This window comes from Grus americana, chromosome 2 (genome assembly GCF_028858705.1).
Source record: "Grus americana isolate bGruAme1 chromosome 2, bGruAme1.mat, whole genome shotgun sequence".
NCBI classification, from domain to species: domain Eukaryota; kingdom Metazoa; phylum Chordata; class Aves; order Gruiformes; family Gruidae; genus Grus; species Grus americana.
The window spans coordinates 133,921,150-133,940,257 of record NC_072853.1 but is presented as its reverse complement, the minus strand read 5'-3'; the positions used below and the strand labels follow the sequence as shown (position 1 = coordinate 133,940,257).

At 41.4% G+C, this 19,108-nt stretch overlaps 2 protein-coding genes across 4 annotated transcripts in view; one reads left to right on the top strand and one right to left on the bottom strand.

Moving 5' to 3' along the window:
* On the top strand, nucleotides 1–8,048 carry MALSU1 (mitochondrial assembly of ribosomal large subunit 1). The gene is made up of 4 exons (XM_054814620.1): nucleotides 1–207; nucleotides 2,189–2,367; nucleotides 5,303–5,384; nucleotides 6,583–8,048. Exons 1-4 carry the CDS (start codon nucleotides 21–23, stop codon nucleotides 6,759–6,761), a joined length of 627 nt encoding a protein of 208 aa, XP_054670595.1. The 5' UTR covers nucleotides 1–20; the 3' UTR covers nucleotides 6,762–8,048.
* A 2,455-nt stretch (nucleotides 8,049–10,503) lies between these two features.
* The window catches only part of IGF2BP3 (insulin like growth factor 2 mRNA binding protein 3), a 119,209-nt gene continuing 110,604 nt past the window's right edge, over nucleotides 10,504–19,108 (bottom strand). For all 3 annotated transcript variants that reach the window (XM_054814617.1, XM_054814618.1, XM_054814619.1), the window contains 3 exons: nucleotides 15,534–15,665; nucleotides 14,039–14,152; nucleotides 10,504–13,115 (listed from right to left, as the gene is read on the bottom strand). In XM_054814617.1, the coding sequence (XP_054670592.1) occupies nucleotides 13,014–13,115; nucleotides 14,039–14,152; nucleotides 15,534–15,665 (348 nt within the window). In that variant the 3' untranslated portion in view covers nucleotides 10,504–13,013. The remainder of the gene's footprint in view (nucleotides 13,116–14,038; nucleotides 14,153–15,533; nucleotides 15,666–19,108) is intronic.

Sequence of the window (19,108 nt, the reverse complement as noted above, 5' to 3'; positions counted from 1 at the left end):
GTCGGAGTGCGGCGGAGGGCATGTGGCGGACGGTGTTGGCGGGGTGCCGGCTGCTGCGGGTTGTCTCCGCCGCGGGGGGGGGCGCCCTCCGGCCGGAGCCGCCCCCCCGAGTGTTCGGGGCTCCCCGCGGGGCCTGCGTGGCGGCGCGGGGTGCAGGAGGCGGCGGAGTCGGGGCGCTGGGGGAGGTGGAGCAGCGCCAGGCGGCAGGTAGGGCCTAGCCGCGGGGCGGGGGGCGAGGTGCTGGGGTAAACCTGCGGGTCCTCCCGGTGGGCGGTACTGGCCGTGGTCCTTTTGACTTCCCGCTTCGTACTTTAGTCTGGTTCTGTCATGACTGTAAGCTTAATCATTCTCCAGGTGTTCTCAGTAGGCTCCTGCAGGCCCGCGGCCTCACTGAGTGAGGGAGCGCGTGTGTGGAGCAGGCCTTCCCCTGCTGGTAAGGCACTGCTCAAGCGCCCTCAGAGCTGGCAATTCCGCGGGCGTGAAACGCTGCTTAACGTGGTGTCAGGGCCTCTGGGCGAGGTAAGGCGCAGGCCTGGCAGGCCCAAGCGTGATCGTGAGGCGGCATGTCAAGGAGGCCGCCGACCCGAAGGCCCTGGGCCGTGCCCTGCGCCCTCCAGCTCTGTGAAATGGTGCCCTATGCGAAATGTAATGCCTCGGGAAGAAAGTAACTGTTGAGGATGCACGGAATCTCATTTCGCAGCTGCGGGAGGATCTTGGGGCTGCCTAGTGCAATGGAATCGTCCTTACCTCGGCTGAGACCACGGGCCTCAGGGTCACGGTGTTTGTGCTGAACCAGCATCACCTCCTAAGGCCTGCTGTGAAGTGGGGAGTCGGTGGCTAATGTAGACCGAGCCTGTGTGCAGATACATAGAGGAACTTTTGTAACAGTTGTGGTGCTGAGCTGGAGGTGTATTTCTCTGATACATGCTTGCAAAGAAATTTCCCCGTATAGATAACAGTTTTCGTAGCACCATGGCTGGTTATGGGTATAAGCATTGTGTACACAGAGCTGGTTTGTTGTTGTAGCTGTTCTGCAAATCTTCTCTAGCCTAGATCTGACCATGACATTCAGTGTGGCAGAGCGTGCCTGGGGTTGTTTAGACCATTCATTCTCTAAGTAGGCACTAGAGACTTCACATGTGGCTACCAGGCAAATATTTAACTTTTGTAAGCGCTGCGTCTGGAGGAGCTGTGGCCACTGCTAATTTTCTGCATGTGTGACCACAGCAAAAGTTGAAAGAGTGCATGAGTCCCTAAGCTCAAAGGCTTTCATTTACAGAGGTCTGATTTCCAATTTCATATCCCCATTCATGTGTATAATTATATGTAACTATTGTTCTTTTGTTTGGCTTTTTCTTTATATTGGTAAATATAAAGCTTGGCTTTGTGCTGATGCTCAGTCTGAAATAACGTTCACTTTATAGTGGCAGGCACGCATTGCTGACAGATTCAAATTATGCCTTAAGTATGCACACAAGTTGCATCTACCTAATTGGGGCAAATTAGAAATAAACTGATTTCGTGGTGTGAACAGAAGGTAGTTGCACTAATTTACTAGTTTCTAAAATGGCTTGCTTAAACTGTTGAAGGACTAGAGCTTTGTCTACAATATCGTAATCCTCTGTGGCAGAACAGGCTAGGGAAAAGAAGACTTGGCTTTACTCAGTGTGAAGATAAAAGTACCTTCACACTGCATTACATAAACTCCATTTTCAATATATTGATTTCATCTACTTAAGATTTCAGAGTAATTTCATCACCATGTATTATGACAGGCCTGTTGAAAAGCATTGTTCTGAAATATTTTTAATTTTGTCTGTTGTTTTAATAATGTCTGCTGAAGTACTTACATTTCATTCATCTTAACTGACAAATATTTGATGATAGCATTGACTCTTAAGTACTAACAACAAGAAGTTACCTAAAAGAAACTTTCTTTGCTAACTGCTATATCTAGTGATAGTGTTATTTACCAGAAGAGTGCTTAGTTCTCAACTTTGATGGTTTTAAAAATTATTTTTAAAAATCTGCGGTTCATGTTTCATTGTCAGTATCAAACCAAACTCCATAGTGAGTGGCCAGCTTAGGCTGTAATTCAGTTCATTGCCATCTTATGTTTTCCTAAGTGGTTGATTTTTGCAATTAAAAAGATAAATTGCCATTGTATTTTTTCTTCTGTCTGTTCCAGATACTATTCTTCCAAAGTTCAACATTGACTTTGTTGTAGCTCTGCTGAGGCAAGAAAATGCTAAAGACATCTGTGTCATCCAGCTACCTCCAGAAATAAAATACTGTAATTATTTTATAATTGTGAGCGGATCTTCAACACGACATCTCCATGCAATGGCACATTACATGCTGAAAATGGTAAGACAGTTCCCGCTGCACTCTCTGTGTTTTGTGGAATGGTTTTAAATGTTGTGAAAGGAATTTCCCTGGGATTGCACATGTAGGGGTATACCAGGCAAGCTGAAATGTCATTTAGTCCTGAATACATCTAGCAACTAACTGTACTTTTTTTCTTTAGTGGTACTACTCAACGTGTAGAGAATATATTTTAAAAACAGACCTTGCTGTATTTAGAACAGTGGTGACATTAGCACAGTTTGGTAACTAGAATGAGAATGATGTGAAGTGGTGATGATGACCTGTGTCCACTTTTGTCTTCTGTCCATCAAGCTTCATAGCTATTCCCACTCATTCAAAATAGCTTAATCTGACTGTTCTCAAACCCTAATCCCTAAAATTTCCAGATTCGTTCGTATATTATAAGGCTGGAAAAAAGATGGCATGTTATGAGGCACAGGATCCCCTCATGGGCTTACTAAAGCAAACTGCTAATTAATAGTCATCGTACTGTGCGTGTACAGGAGGAAAGGAGAAGCAGCAGCCATCCTTGCACAGAAATCTTTCACTGTTTGGCTGTGGTGGAATGTGAGCTTTTCAGTACAAAAATAAAGATCAGAATAAGAATACAGGTAGAGCTTAGGGATGAGGACCAAATTCAGGGAGGGAGAAACTTTATGGCTGGAAAAGAGCCAGCTGTTACAAAGCACAGTGTGAGGAGTATGACTAGCCCCCATCTCAGTCAGCTGTCTGTACTCAACCTGTAGTTTGCCTTTTCTTCACGCACTTTCCTTCCCTTCCTGACCCCATTTGTTCTTTGGCTCTTGGTTTTACTTTCTTCCTTCCAGTCCCATTGGTTTCAACTGTGAGACTTGAGGGGGGTGGGAATGGGAGAGGGGAAGAAGGTATTGCTTTTCAGTGCCTTTCTGAGCAGGTGAGGGGAGTTTCTTGTGTTCTCCGCAGGAACTGATGCATCTTTGCAAACTAAAATTTTGCCTCAAGTTAGAAATTGTATTAGGTGATTTGAATGTACTAAATTTAAGTGCTTAATATGTACTCTATTACTTGCATAACTTGCTGGTGTTAAATCAACAGCTCTTCATCTCTTCCAGACTAGGAGATAGCAGTGAGTGCCACCCACCTTCCAAAAACATGCCTGTGCTACAACTGGCTGCTCCCTCTGGTGGCTGTGAGAGCAGCTCTTCTGTGAGGGCAGAGCCTCTGGGGAGATGTGGTGTCCTCCTGGGCATCCTGAGAAACTGGGAAGCCTGGCCAAGTACTCAGGAGTGGCTGAGCTTGCCTGGCATTGAAAGTTTTCGAGCCAAAAAGTAACCTGAAGCTTAAGATGTAAAGCAGAGTAGGTGCTTGGGATTGCTGCTAGGCTGCTGGCTAGCTTTACCATTACAGTATCTGAAATGTTATAGTAATGCATGATTTACACTAAAATGCAGAGGTGCTTGTGTAGCATGAGGCTTTCCCACTTTTCTTTCAGTAGTTTGTAAACGGCAAAGTCCCAACTACTGCTTACCCCTTCTAGTCTGGTTTCAGACTGGATCAGCCTTTCCAACCTCTGTTACATAATTGACAACAGTGCCTGCTGGGCACTGTAGTATTTTAAGCAGACTTTCAGAGAGTCCTTGACAATTGTCTGCTTTTGAGGATATCTCACAAGCTATCATAAAGAAAGGATGGTAGAACTTGTTCTGAATTACATTTTGAAAGGTCTCCATGGTGGTTTGCAAACGGGGGCCATTGTCCAGCAGCTAACATTGCGTGGGAATGACCAGCAACAGTTGTATTTTGGGATAATTGCTTTCCCAGTGAAGCAGGACTCATTTGCTGGCCAGGCCATGCTGTTACAACCTGTTATTTTGTATTTTGTCTGTCATAGGAGAGAGGACCATTAGAGCTATGCGGTTTCACTCTCTTTCCTTGTGGCCTTGTGCTGAAATAAATCTTGTTTGGTTGGTTTTTTAATTTCAGCTTGAAAAAGGTTTTCATATTTCATTTGATTGACTGCTTCCACTAGAAATAAGGTAGAAATTTGAATAAAGAAGCTCTGTGAAGATGCAGCTGACTTCACTATTTTATTTTTTTCTCTATTGATGTTTCTTGTGAAGAAACAGGTAGGTTATGGCCAGATCTGAAAGAGACAGTACTTAAGCCTCTAGTTGTCAAATTTCTTCAGCTCTGGTGAGTGCTCAGGTTCTTTATGGGCTAGGTGGGGAGAGCTGGGCCTCTCAAGCTGGCATCTAGGAAAGCTACTGTGTTGGATAGGGAACCAACTGCCTTGCCCTCACTGAGCTTTTGCAGTTCAGCTTTGAGCTACCTGCTCCCTCTCTGACAGTGGTTCATAGCTTGGAAACCTGTGTGCTGGTTGTGCTTCCCCCCCCATCTTGCACTGAGCATCGAGAGCGTGCTCTCAAGAGGCGGGAGGCTTGTTTGAGTGCTTTCCTCATGGCATGGATTGCAACTTGTTTTCTCCCCACTCTCCCATCTGAGAAGAGGATAAGCTTGGCATCTCCATTTTTGCATCCTTAACTAGCCAATATGAAACAACAATGAATGGTATCTGAAAGGAGAAAAAACTTAGTGGTAATGGCAGTTACAGGAAATCTATAACTGAAAGACTAACGCTAAGAAATTGCATTCAATATTCATCATGAGAAAAAATGGACACCTATAAAATTCATGGATAACTGTATAGGAATTCAGAGTGTTAGAATTCAGATTTGATACTAAATCCCATTGAGAAATCTGTACTTACTTTCCACTGCTGCAAGTGGGATTTTTTTTGGTTTTTTGGGTTTTTTTGCAGACCTCAGAAGGAATGTTAAGTAATCTAACCCATTTCAGATTTAAAACAACTCTAGACAACTCAGCAAAGTCTTGTTAGGTTTGAGTGCTTTTAAATAAATGTGAAATATTTAATTTTCTGCCATTGTTTCTCTCTCAGTACAAGCATCACAGAGAAGAAAGTGATCCTCATACTCAGATTGAAGGGAAAGAGACAGATGACTGGCTGTGCATTGATTTTGGTAAATATTTGTGAATCTGACAAATAAGAAGGTCTGCATGAGCCCTTTGCTGAAGGAAGCATCTCACCGTGACCCGTGGTTGCTGTGGAGTGTTCACAGTACTCTGCTGTTTTGGAATTCCAGTTGTTGCTTGAACTCGTTGAGATACTAAATTCTCACTAAAGATCATTGGCACTGAAAAGAAAGCAATAGCTACTCTTGAGTGACTAAAACACATCTTAATAAATCAAAAATAACAGTAGCGGAAAGAGAAAAGCTACTTCAGTCAATTTTCTCAGGCTTATACAATCCCTGTCTGGAGGAGTGGGGGGTCTTTGCATGCTGCCCTAGAGTGAACTTTTGTACAGACTTTTCCACTGTCCAGATCATACTGTGACATGGGGTAAAACCTCAGTCCTAAGAAGTTGAGTTTAATTCTTTATTCTACAAGTGTGAAACTCTCTGCACAAACATAAAAGACTTTGCATTCAGAAAGCATTTCTCCTTCACTGCTAGCTCTAGAATCTCACCCTCTAACTGTGTTTTGGCTGAAAAGAGAGCATGGGTGGGTGAGGAGCACCGCAGCCAGTGATGTTAAGCCTTGATTACTTTACTGTCAATGATTTAATAGTTATAACTGAAAACAGATTGAAATTTAAGGGCATAACTAGGAAAAAAGTGCATTAGCAATACACTGGAATTAACATTCTCTGCTATTATTGGAACAGAATTAATGAAAACTTGTAAGAAAGAAAAAAACCTTATTACATCAAAGTTTGGACCTGTTTCATTATTAAAAAAAAAAACCACCCAAGAAGTGTAAGCAACACACCTCAGGAAAATTACTTGGCTATAGCTGGATGTTGTTGGTAATCTAGGAAAGCTGAAAGTCCATCTGTAAACTTAGGGACGGGACTCTTTCAGGTAAAATGTCTTTCAGCTTACCTCTTTGGTCTTGAGTCTTGTGATAGTGGTTTAATTTAAACCAGACTATTGTCCCTCTCATTCTCCTGGCTGTGTAGTCTTGGAGTCTTTTTGAAGGACTGACCAATTCCTCACACTTCAAGAACTGGAATCAGCAACTTAAGCAGCAGCGTCCACCAGCTGACCTGTTATATCTAGCCAGAACGGGGGTCAAACTTGAACTCTTTGTGCAGCTGGAAGCGTAGTCATGCTTTGCAGTTCACATTAATTTATTGTGAATTTCTGTTCTATGCAGGTAGCATAGTGATGCATTTCATGCTGCCAGAGACACGAGAGGTTTATGAATTGGAGAAGCTATGGACTCTCGGTTCCTACGATGACCAGTTAGCACAGATAACTCCACAGTCACTGCCAGAAGACTTTATATTTGGACTGACTCCTAACAGCAGTGACCATCTTGAGACGAGAACTTAACACAGCTGCCGAGTGGAAGGAGAAATGAGTGTGCCTTCACAGATCTGAGGCAGAGAGTCTTGATTACTGATGTAACAGCCACTGCAGATGATCAATGTAAACAACGTATTTATTGGATGTGTCTCGGTAAAGTTCTGAACAAGCTGCAGAAATGATCAGAATGATAGAATAATTTAGGTTGGAAAAGACCTTAAGATAGAGTCCAACCCTAAAATGCCAAAGAAGAAATCCTGTCATACGGGAGCTTCCTGGGGGAGCCCCGTCTCAGCAGTTTGCAGCGAGAAGAGTGGGGCAAAGACAGCTGCTTAAGCTACTTACCCTGAAACTCCTGCTCAGTCTCTACAGTAGTTGTTTTCTAGTGTCTTTGAAAGACCTGCCTGTAGTGGCAGTGCAAAAACAACTTGGGTGCTACAAGGAAAAACTACCTGAAATAGTACAGTTTAGATGAGGCTTCTTGTATTAAGCCATTTGCTTCTGGTCACGATGAAGCAAGTCATGCTCTGAGTTGAGGGAGGAGAGAAAACAGTGGTGTTACTGAGCACAGAAAAGCCCAGAGCCGCAGTGACAAATAAATGCGTCTTGAGTTAACAGAACAGTAAGTCTGGTTTTCAGCCAAGGCCAGTCTGGTTTTTATTAGTAAAAAAAAAAAAAACAAACCCCAAAACCGGAAGAGCTCCAAGTCCTTGTCTTCATGTTAAAACCTTCAGCTCATTTAAGTGTGCAGTTGGCCCCTCTCCTAGTTTTCATCTCACCTAGTTTCTGGAAAAGGGACACTGAGGCAACATGCTATGGCAATGTAAACCTTCAGCTCCTTTGAAGTAGGTGAAAGTAGTTCTAAAGGAAGCCCTCAGTCACTGAGCATTACTTGCTGCCAACGGACTGTTCAGCACTTTCAGAAGTCACTGGGCAGAGTGTTCTTCATCTGACTGCTGCATGGGCTAATAACCAGTTAGAAGAACTTCAAGATGGTAATAAAACTTGTCTATGTAAAGCAAGATGCTTTTGTCCACTACAGGACAGGGCTTTCATCATTAGACTAGGATCGATTCCTTCTGGAGAAGCTTGCTCTGCCATGCATCAGGAAGCAGGACCAGTAGATCCTGAGGGTAACCACCTTTTCCCCCCCTCATCATCCCACAAACTACTTCAACTGTGCCTGCATCTCTTCCCTGTGCAGCAGCTGCTGTTTGTAATGCTCAGAGAAAGTGACCTTGGGTTTTTTTTCGCCTGTGGTTGTGTTGTACAGGGGGAGGTGTGTGGTTTGGGTTTGTTGTTTTTTTTTTTTTTTTTTTAAAAAAACACCAACCTTCTCCCTCATTTCAGACTGGTCATGTTTTCTTGCTGTGTCTAGCCTCTGTTCTTTTAGGAGTAAGTGCCCCTGAGTTCACCTCCTCTTTGATACAAGGCAGCAGATAGTTCTGCAAATTAAGCAAGGAACATTTATTAAATGTAGTTAAACTATGCAGAGAAAACATTTTAGCCCACAAAATAAAGGTAATGGGGGTAAGTCTGACTGCAAATGCTTCATGATACTTGTCAATAAGTAATCTGCACGGGGGGAAGATAACCTTGGCTGTCTTACAGAGAGATGAGTTCTAAATCAGACATTTCCTGTTAGGAGGGATACATAGCAGTAACTTTGGATCATTCCCTGAAACCATTTGCCTTTTACTGCTGCTGCAGAGAAGTAATACTGGATAGATAGAGGCAGGTTCAAGCAAACATTACGCCATTATGTGAAGCCACATTTAGTAACCAGAACCATATCCTGTCTCAAAGAGCACAGTAACAAAAGGAGTGCCCAGAAAAGAACAGTAAGACAAAGGGAACAGCTTCTGTGTGAACCCACTAGGACTCTTACTGCTGGAAAGGGGTAATAGTCCATAAGACAAGGCCTTCCCCCCCCACCCCCAAATCAAATTAACCGAGGAGACAAAAAACAGTAAAATAAAAAAGTATGACTGAATTTACTGCCAAAACACATTGTGAAAAGGAATTATATGGAAGATCCACTGGTTGCTATTAATCAAAACTGCTAGCTCAGGAAAACTTCCTCAGCCCCCATTTAACAGAAGCAGTCATCATCTGTGCCGAGCTACGGCAATGCCCCAGGCAGGTTACCTGCCCAACTCCAAGAACCTTTGGCCCAACCGTCTGAAAAGCTGGGGCCTAGGAATTAACGGAGACAGCCTGGCTGATCAGTACTGTGCAACATTAAACCCCTTTTGGAAGGAAAAATTTGGGAATGGTTTCAGTTCTGTGGATCAGGTGATTTTTGTGTAAAATAAAAATACTGAGCAGCTTGTCCCATAAGCCTGCAGATTCACCATTCAGTCCTGTACAGAGGTAGGTGCAGGTCTGCCTCTGTGCAGGATCCCTTAATGATGGGATGAACAGGAGAAAATTGTCAAGGTGGAACTTTTGTCATCATTTCACCAATTTCCTGCACAGCATTTGAGTAACTTCGTTATCAAGCAGCATTTGCATCCATCAGTTGAGCTAACGTCTGTTACAGCCCAGCTTGAGTGCTTACTCCACAATTTTTCGTCTGCGTTTAAAAATCCTGTGCCCTAGTACCACGTTGAGACCATGCTGTCCTGCACAGCATACATGCTTCATTTAATGGAAACTAATACAAAGAGCGCATGCCTTTGAAATTGCGACTTAGGAATAAAAGCTTTGGAAGGTTAGAAGCAAATAAAAGCATCATGATTAGGCAAACGCTTAAAACAGTCAGGGGTTTAGCTGTCGCAAATACACCAGCGATACAGAGGAAGGCTTAACTTATGTTGCTCAAATGGCAGGGATGCCAGTTCTGAAAAGATGGCTCAATATTGGTGTGAAAAATGAGCTTAATAGAGTTCCCTATGAAATGCAATACCCTATGTGCAATCTCTGCTACAGGTATCATTTCCTCAATTCCCTCTTTCCTGCTGGCTGGTCCCAGTAAATGAGCTGTGAAGACAAGTGGGAGGGTGCAAGAGTTTGGAAAACAAGTTTAGTTTTCCACTCTTTACAAGATACAGAATTCTACTACTCATGATGCTCCTTCGTTCCCCAATCCCTCCCTCTCACTCCAAAGCATTCAGTTAAACATCTAGACTCATTTCTATTCCAAATAATCTTAACAAGGATCTAAATGGAGACATGATACCTCCTCACTGGCAAGCAGCATGTGCTTGGGTGGTGGTAGTAGGAGAGAGATGCAAGTTTACATCACATTTGCTTGTTGGCATGACCAGTTCTGCCTATCCAAGCTGCTAGGCCATGTTCAGTACACAGCTCCATCACAATGAGAGCACCCAATTGGAGACTGGGTAAAAAGCAGCTGAAAAAAAAAAAACCACCCCACCCCAAAAACTGCAATTCAGATCTCACTTCAAACCTGTTAAGACATTCCTTCATGTTTGCCCTGGGTCAGGACTGTTGAGTACACTTCCCTTCCACAGCAAATCCCCCTAAGTGATTTGCACAAGACTGAAACTATAGGTTGTACTACAGACAGTATGACATTGTTATAGAAGAGGGAGAAGATTAATTATAAGCCACAAAAGTCACTGCTTGTCTTGGGAAGTGCAAGCATTGTAACCTGGCTGCTGGATGCCCTGGCAGCTAGGGAATACCTGTGGGTGACTCTTCACCCTTTTCCAGTTATTATTATGGACAGAAAACCAATTTGATCGAAGTACCACAAATACAGTCTGTCCCTATGCCTCATTAATTTAAAAAAACACCACACAACTTTATCTGATGATAGGAGTTAAACTCTTTATTCCATTCAGAGGCATCTGGCAAGTGGAGCTGCATTGGGGGGCACATTACAGATGAAAAATGATCCATACTTTGTGGATATTGAAATCATTTACAGTATTTACTTTCTAGCTATTCCCAAATACTCCAAATTACCAAGTCTCAATTGAAAAGAAAAACATGATTTACCATACTAAGTCTAGAAATTTAAGAGATGACAGTATTTAAATCAGCAGATGTAAATGCAGCGCCTATTCGCAAAGTAATTTTTATGAAAAATAATGAAGTCAAATCCTCAAATGTTAAGAAAGGAACGTCAGACTGACTTAAGCCTCAACAAAAATTAAAATGCTATGACTTTTCATACTTCAGTAATTTTAAATTCATTGTAAGAAAAAAAATTATCCTAAAGGCTAGATGAAGGTCACTGTCAAAAAAAGGAAAAGAAACTCATTTTTCTTTGCTAAAACTACAACATAAGTTTGTGGTTTTTAAACCAATTAGTAAAGAAGAGATGCAGGAAAAACACTTCAGACCATTTTCAAAATTATCTAATCTGTACAACAATGATCTTTGGGAAAATTATCTAGTCTATGTAGTAATGCCTCTATTTCAACATGAACCTAAGAGGTAGATAACAAAATGATGAAACAAATGTTTTTGCTCGTTGTGCCCCTCAAATCAGTGCAGCATGGTGATTCTGATCATCTCATGCACAAAAAACATCACAAAAAAGGTTCAGAGGTAATAGCATGGCTCTGTCGACCACACACACAGGCGCGCACGCGCACACACACACACACAGCAGTCTTTATGCACCATGTGTTGCCACATATTTTTTTTTTCTTAAACTGAGGTAGACTGAAGTTTATTGTAGAAACTTGAATGTGTCACTATTACCACAATCATCATTCAAATTACATTCGGAAATTAAAAAATTTGGTAACTTTCCTGTTATCCCTGCCTTTTGACATTTTTTTTTTCTTCTCTAATGGTTGGTTGCAGAACGTGCATAAATCCTGCTGCATCTATTATAAGCCAGGCTAGAGAGGTTGTTTGTTTGTTTGTCTTGTAATAGTTTTTAAAACCTTCAAAGTGGCTTAGTGTGGCCCATAACAGCGGCTGGATATGTAAACTTAGCCTTTCATTATCTTTCAATGTGATCAAACACTGTTTGACCTTCCCCCATCGTGGTAACTGAAAGCAGTATGATGTGATCTGCAGACAGCAGAGACCCTCCTGGCCTCAAATACGCTCTAGCAGATCAAGTGTTCTATCAAACTGAAGATGAAGCTTGCTCTTTGAACAAAATGGCAAAGTCCAAATGGGCTGCAAATGGTTAAATGTAGCATTATTAGGTAGTGATGGTCAAAGGCACAAAGGGTTCATGCATTCAATCAAGTAGCACAAAAAAAAATTCAGCCTCTTGCAACCTTCTAAATTTTTCCCCCAACCCCAGCCTCTTGCCATCACTTCCTTGTCCTGTTCCCAAAAAAGTACCGTCACAAACTTTTTCATCCCATCTTAAAAGAAAACTAAACGGCATTGCTGCTATCAGAATGTTGGCATCATTCACTATCTTTTGAACATTCACTGAATTTTTTTTTTAAACAAATGATGGTGTTGAAGCCCTCAGAAAATCTGAGGCTATGTTTTTTTTACCCACCTTACTCCCATCAGCCAGCAGCTAGAAGTGCTCTACTATATTTTTCCCCGATAAGTCTGTAGTACTCCTGGCTGGTGGCTGATCAAATTTTAATTTTTTTTTAAAAAAATAAAATGCTCAAGAACTATTAGCTTTATAAAGTATACAAAATACCAAAAAAAAAAAAGCAAAAAAGGAACAATTTCTCATTGAGGTACTAAATGCCTGAGGTAGTTTAGTAAAATGCATATTTATCTTTTTATGCCCTGGCCAACACCATTCAACACTTCCCTTAGGTTATTCATGGCAGTGTTATGTAAAAATGCAACCAAATTCTTTTTAAAAAATGCCACTTGTTTCAACATTGGGACTAACACTTAAACTCTTGTCAATACCCTTGCTCTAACCCTAGCCCACCCCCAATCCCACCCTCCAAATGTGTTTCTTCTTTTACAACTGGACCTATGAGAGCAATGCCTTTTCTTTTTTGTTGGTTTTTTATCTTTTTTTTTTTTAACCAGTGAACTCAGAAGAGAAAGCTTCATTAAACCAAGTTCTAAAATTGTTGGGGAATAATAAGAACAATAAAAAAGACTAACGAGTTTATGTTAAATTGTGAGAATAGAACAAAAGGGAAGTGAAGGGGTCCTTATTTTAAAGCTGGGTTTCAAAAGTTTGAGAGAGCCTAAAGAATACATTCTCAGAGACAGCGTTCAACGGTTGCCTGGTCCTCGAACAGGTGATTGGCTTGGTGGATCTTCTGCATATAACTTCAACAGGTGCTCACCACCCGTCTCTCTGTTGCACAGTCTGTCTTTGGTCTGGCATCTGTCTCTGATGGGCCATTTCCTAAACCTTTATTTCCGTCTTGGCTGAGGCTGTCCGCTTTGCAATGTTTTTTGCTGTTGCTGCTGCCTTCTTACCTGAGCCAGTATTTCCTGAATTTTTCTCTGAGCAAGCTGAAGGACATAAAGAAGAAGAAACAACCCATCATGATGCCATGCTGCAGTGACCGCTGTTTACAACCGACTATAGGTGCTACTGGGATTAAGAAAATCTGAACTAACTAAACTAAGTTCCTCATACTAACAAGATTACTCATCAGTTAAAATACACTTGGGTTAGACATGATGTGCAACTTAATTTTTAATTTTTCTTCTTTTTTCACCTACCGCAACTACCCGCATAGTCAGTTTTCACATCTGTAATATAGAAAGCATGAGCATAGGAAGGTAACTACCAACATTAAGATTATTGAAGCTACAGGCTACTTTCATTTTACTCCTCTGGAGGTACTAATGTTTTAGAAGAACCACTGTTTTAATAGAGCGTGGACAGGTTTTTTTATATTCCAGGGGATCCAGAAGGTCAGACGTACAGGACTTACCAGCCCTCCCATCTCCTTTCTGAACTACAAGTCACCTGTAGCAAAAGTATCAAAAGGAATTAGTCTGAACTAAGACTTAAGTGAGGGAAGGAAGCTTTTCGTTATGATATTAAATCAGCAGATTGGGCAAAGTGGACAAATTGCGTATCTAGGTGGAGTTCTTGCCAGGACTTGGCTTGTATCCCCCACCTGAATTTCAGTCCAATCGCAACTTGGGTTTTCTTTTGCTTTGAAAGTTTTAGCAGTGCCAGAGCCTACACAGATTGGTAGGAGAATTTAAGAAGATTGTCTTCCTGTGATAAACTTTCCTCATGCCTGTGAGAGATTTATAACAATATTGCACTTTTACAGATATAAAACAATCAGAGGAGCCTGGCAAGCAGTGCTTTTTGTATCCTGAGTAAAAGCCTTCCATCCCTTGGCTCTGCACATGGACATAAGAGACAGACCACAGAAACATCAGCGTAAGAGAGAAATTCATTGCAGTCCTCCTACCTGGCATGCATAGAAATGACCAGTTATTTTCACAACCACCTGATCATTTTCATCAGGTGTCTGGTCACGAGGGACTACAACTTCTGCACTTGTCAAGTTTTGAAGCTCATTTACCTATAAATAGATAGTAGAAGTCAGAAAATCTTAAACGAACAAATATCCCACAACCACCAAGCCTCAAAGATACTGCTGACCGCAGAAACATCCTCCTCTAAGCTCTGTTTAAAGAAGGAACCCACCAACAGAAAGCATCTTTGTGCAGTAGTGCGTGTGCACTTTGCAAGATGAGCCTCTTGTGTCTCTAACATAAATTAGCACCAGGTTCTCTAGGTTTGTAGAAGTGTTTTGAAGACTAAATACAACACACAGAAGGTGTTAAATGCATGACTTAAAAAAGCAAATATATGCCACAGTGTTTACAGTTGAGTTTACAAGTTTAAGGTCAGAACACTCATATGATGTATAATGTAGGGAAGAAAAAAGTCAAAGTATTTATACATTTTTCCTTGAAAAACCACCACAAGATGGAGAACTCCAAACAGAACAATGAGAAGTGTCCAAACTATTTTCAGTAGCCTATCAGCTTCCATAGTATTATGTAGAGGTATGGTTAAGAGTCTTTGTCCTGTTTACACTCATTTTATTTTAGAAATGCATAACATTATTTAATCAAAAATGGTTTAGGTGAACAACTTTTCAGAGATGTTTGTCCTTAAACAGAGGTAATTTCATTACTGCAAATAATGAAAGAGGCCACGTTGCCTCCTGACACATAACTTCAAGACCCCATTGCACTCAAGGATGGAGAGCCAAGACTGAACCGTTCTTTGCAGTTATCAGCTAGCTCCTGACTTACAACCATACGAAAATACTAGAGTACGAGCACCTTTTCAGGATTGAAAAAATCTCAGCGATGTTATTTTATGCAACAAACTGAGCCTAAGAAATGCCATCAATTAAGTTGAAGCAAAAATACTTTTTTTTAATAATATCGAGGTCTGAACATGTCTTAATTTCCTACCACTTATTTAGAAGTTACGCTTTCACTCAGTTTTGGCTGCAAATGCTGCCTTTGGACACATTGGATTTGATTTTAATTAAATGAGATTAGTGAAATCTTTTTTCAAAATCTGGCATAAGCTAAGGTTTGCAGAAGCAGGTCTTGAGTGGGAACATATTCATTCTAAATGAAAGAACTACATTTCTATTAATAAAAGCCCTGCAGAGCTGACTGGGACTATCGATTTTTGTTAGACTATTTTATTATTTATTTATTTTTAGATTAAATAAATCATTTTATGAGATTGGCTTCTCTTGACGCCACACTAGAAGAAAGGAAAGCTTAACAAGTACAGCTAAGAAAATAGCACCTGCTTTAATGTAACTTCAAAGGATTAGCTATTAGTTAGCTAAATGTTTAAGCTTTATACATATATACACACTGAAATAAGAAACATAACTGAACAACTTTGAAAGTTTTCTTTTATCTACTTACTGTTTTGCCTCCTTTACCAATAACTCTACCAGCAGCATAGGACGGCACTTTTATATGAGCCTCAAGTTTCACTTCTTCTTTAGGTCCAAAGAAATTTTCTTCTTTAAGTTTTCCATAGATTCTCCCTTGAGCCTGCAAAAATGCTTTCAGTTAGAGAATGCACTTGTTGAAATCTAGTTAACTTCAAGAAATTCCACAGAAAGGAGAATTCTCAGCATTTTCCCCAAGAAATACAATAACTATTTTTCTAAAAGAAGTCTTTGTACCAAACTAGGAAGCACCGCTGTCCAACTTTAAAGATTGGATGACAAACCAGGGAATCACGAAGCAATTTAACAGAGATCATTATTATCATGCTTTTCAGTAGAAACACTGCTTTTAAAAACTATTGCATCTCTATAGAGGTAAAGAGTGGTGGAGAGAAGAACTGTCTGTCTGAAGGATTTTTTTATTACACCCAGAAGCACAGAACGCAATTAATTGGCTCAGAAACACACTCTTTAAAGGATGCTAAACTAAAAAAAAAAAAAAAAAAAAAAAAAGGCAAGCCACACACACACACCCCCAAACAAGTCATGGGATAAAGAGTCCAATTAGAGCAAACAGCTTACTTTTATAAATCCATTACAACATATTGTTTAAAAATAAATAAATCTGAGCTTGCTCAATTTTCTGAAGTGAAAAATCAAACTGCCTTGATCTAAATAGCACCATGGGAACAGTATTACTCTGACCAGCACATGGTTCCCTTTTCCGGGGAATGTGCAAGTGCCAGGTAGCAAGAAGAATGTCCGCTGAGACTAAGCTCATGAATTTTGCTGACTTTTAAACACATTTATTTCCTTATTCCCTGCCGTTCATCAGTGAATTCTTGAAAAGGTAACTAGATCATCTACTCTGCATCTCCTAGAGGCATCAGAAGAACATTTCTATTGAGATACTGAAGAGAGATGCTCTGTAAAGACCATAAACCTGGGACCACAAAGCCTTTCCAGTTCAGATTCTTTATCACCTTCTTTAAATCATGCTTACCAGTGCTGTCACTGCGTACATGCTAAATCCAACCATCTTACAGGCTACCGCTGCAATGGAATATGAAAAGTCCAAAACCATTGTATTTTAAATAGCAGCAGCTTATTTTATCTTATTTCTAGCTCACGTTCTAAAAGCCTACTCAAGTTCGTGCTACTCTAGAATGGGTAAGATGGAAGACATTTAGTTTGTGACCTTAGAGCTGAAAGTACTCAGTATTTTGGGAAAGTCAGACTCCACCTGAAGAATATAGAAAAAAATTTAGCACATGGCTTTGACCTAGGTGGAATACTGCAGGTTGTGGGACCCCGTCACAGAGGACAAAAGCTATCATCTTTCCAGCGAGACAAAAGACTACACAAAAAACATGCAAAAAAACTCAGTACAACTACCATGTTCTGGCACCATCAACAGCCCTAGAATATGAGATTCCTGCTCCAAGAAAACACTGCAAAAGAATTTGGTAAGAGCAGATAAAATACTTACTCCCAGCCATCATCTTGAGCTAGAGATTTTGAAACTATTTTCCAAATTTGTTAGAGACAGACAGTAGCCAGGATAGCCCTTTTTATTTCAATAGCAATGCTCTTCATGTGCACAACACCTTGACAACCTGTACAGGCTGCTGGGCTCAGTGGGAGAAGTACTGTAGGAAAAAAGTGTGCATTACTGCTGAATTATAAAGCAAGGTGGGATGTTGACATTTTAAAAAATAGTAGATGTATTTCCAACATCCCAAATCTTTCAGCTCTTGAAAAAGTCCTTAAGGAAAGGAAACAACCTAATGGGGCTGCAGCTCCTTCACGGTAAAACAGTGGCTGAAATATGTTGTCTACACTAGATTCCACTTGGCTTGCACGTGTCCCAGATCCAAGGCTATATGATCATCTCTGGATATTGGTGTCACGGGTATGCCTAAACTCCAGGGAGCACTGCAGCAGAGGCTGTAAACAGTGGCATATTCTCTTCCCAATGCCTTGCTAATAAATAGCCCTGCATACCACAACATCCTCAGGCTACTGCTGCTGAGGAAGAAAGGGGTGCAGCCACTGCAGCTACCACGGACATGAATCACAGACAACAGAACACAATGTAGTAGGGAAAGGATGCCAAACTCACAGGCTCTGGGATGACACCGCCTCTCTGAGAGCTGGTTACTCATTTGAGCAGCAGCTATTCCCTCTTCAAGTTGTTGTGAGCCCAGATTACATTCTTGATGCCTAACGAGCAATAGCCTATGCTCAAAGATAGAGAAGACCCTTCTTAAACGGAGCTGAAAGCATTAATGAAGCTTCGCCCTGACTGTCAGGCATGCTTCAGGTTAACAGTGGTGATAGAAGAAAGGGCTGAACTCTGCCTATTTCAGTCAAGAGGGCATGGCTCAAAGAGTAGTAAGAGACTACAAGGAGTGGAGCTGAAGGAAGCCCCAAGGGATAATCCCTCTCCTTCGTAACACCAGCATATTCAGGAGCATTGGCTGTGCTAGTACATTGATCCCTCTTTGCAAGCAGAAGCCCAAGTGTAGAGAAGTGACTGGCTGATGTGGTTTTAACCAACACATGAGGTGCAGAAAAAGGAGACTTTCCTCCTTACGTGATCCAGGTTAGGGAGAAGAGCTGGCAAAAGAACTCTGTGGGACTTCAAGTCTATCTTGGGGAGGAAGCCTGAGGACAAGCCTTTGCCTACATGAGAAGTCAGGATAAGGGGTGCCCAAAGCTACTTCGACCTGCTACTGCTTGAAGGCAAGTTCACTGATACTGGATGGAAAGCAAAAATAGCCAGCATCTGACCTGGTGCTGATCCCGAATCACAAGAGCACCCCATATGTGGAACACACTGCATGGCCAAGCCCACACGCACACAGAAAACCTCAGTGAGGCAGAGCTTCTAAATTATGCTTCGCCTTCAATAGCTTCTCAAATGTATATGGTAACTGAGCAATAATCCCAAATGCATCTAGTTCACTGTTACCACTGCAAAATACCTGCCCTGATACTTTTCCAAAACTCCTAAAGGCATTAATGAAACTGATTCTAGATATGCCTGAAGTTTGTGTACCTCCTTCTTGCAAGATGCCCTGAAGCAAAAATACAAAGGCAAAAATGAGAACAGGCAAGAGAACGATGCCAGGACATGAACTCTCAAGTGACTTTCTACCTGCTCTGGGCCTCATCTGTGATAAGGCCAGGCTACTGCACCGAGCTGTCTCCATCACTCCTAACGTGGTCAACTCCTGTTGGGGTAACTAGATTTATCCCTTGGCACTTACAGGAGAAGGCCACTCCAGAACTCAATCTGAACACAAATGGAATAATCATGTTGAGTATCTCCTTTGTAGTTGTAGTGGAAATAAAATCAGAAATCTTGCATTTATCTGTAGAGCTACCCAAAAAGCATTTTCCATTTGGCACATGACAGTAACCTGGGAAGACTCAGTCTCTCATCTTGTCAGCTTTGTTATTTCAATTAAACACACTGAACTGTTGCATGTATTAAGACAGGCTAGAAAGACTGAACTATTGTGCTCATAGATAAAAGGGAAA

What these genes read in the sequence shown, in the direction of transcription:
- MALSU1 (XM_054814620.1), top strand. Translation starts at nt 21, where the DNA reads ATGTGGCGGACGGTGTTGGCGGGGTGCCGGCTGCTGCGGGTTGTCTCC. An exon ending in GGAGCAGCGCCAGGCGGCAG is followed by an intron (nt 208 to 2,188) that starts GTAGGGCCTAGC and finishes TGTCTGTTCCAG; the next exon opens with ATACTATTCTTCCAAAGTTC. An exon ending in CTGGCTGTGCATTGATTTTG is followed by an intron (nt 5,385 to 6,582) that starts GTAAATATTTGT and finishes TGTTCTATGCAG; the next exon opens with GTAGCATAGTGATGCATTTC.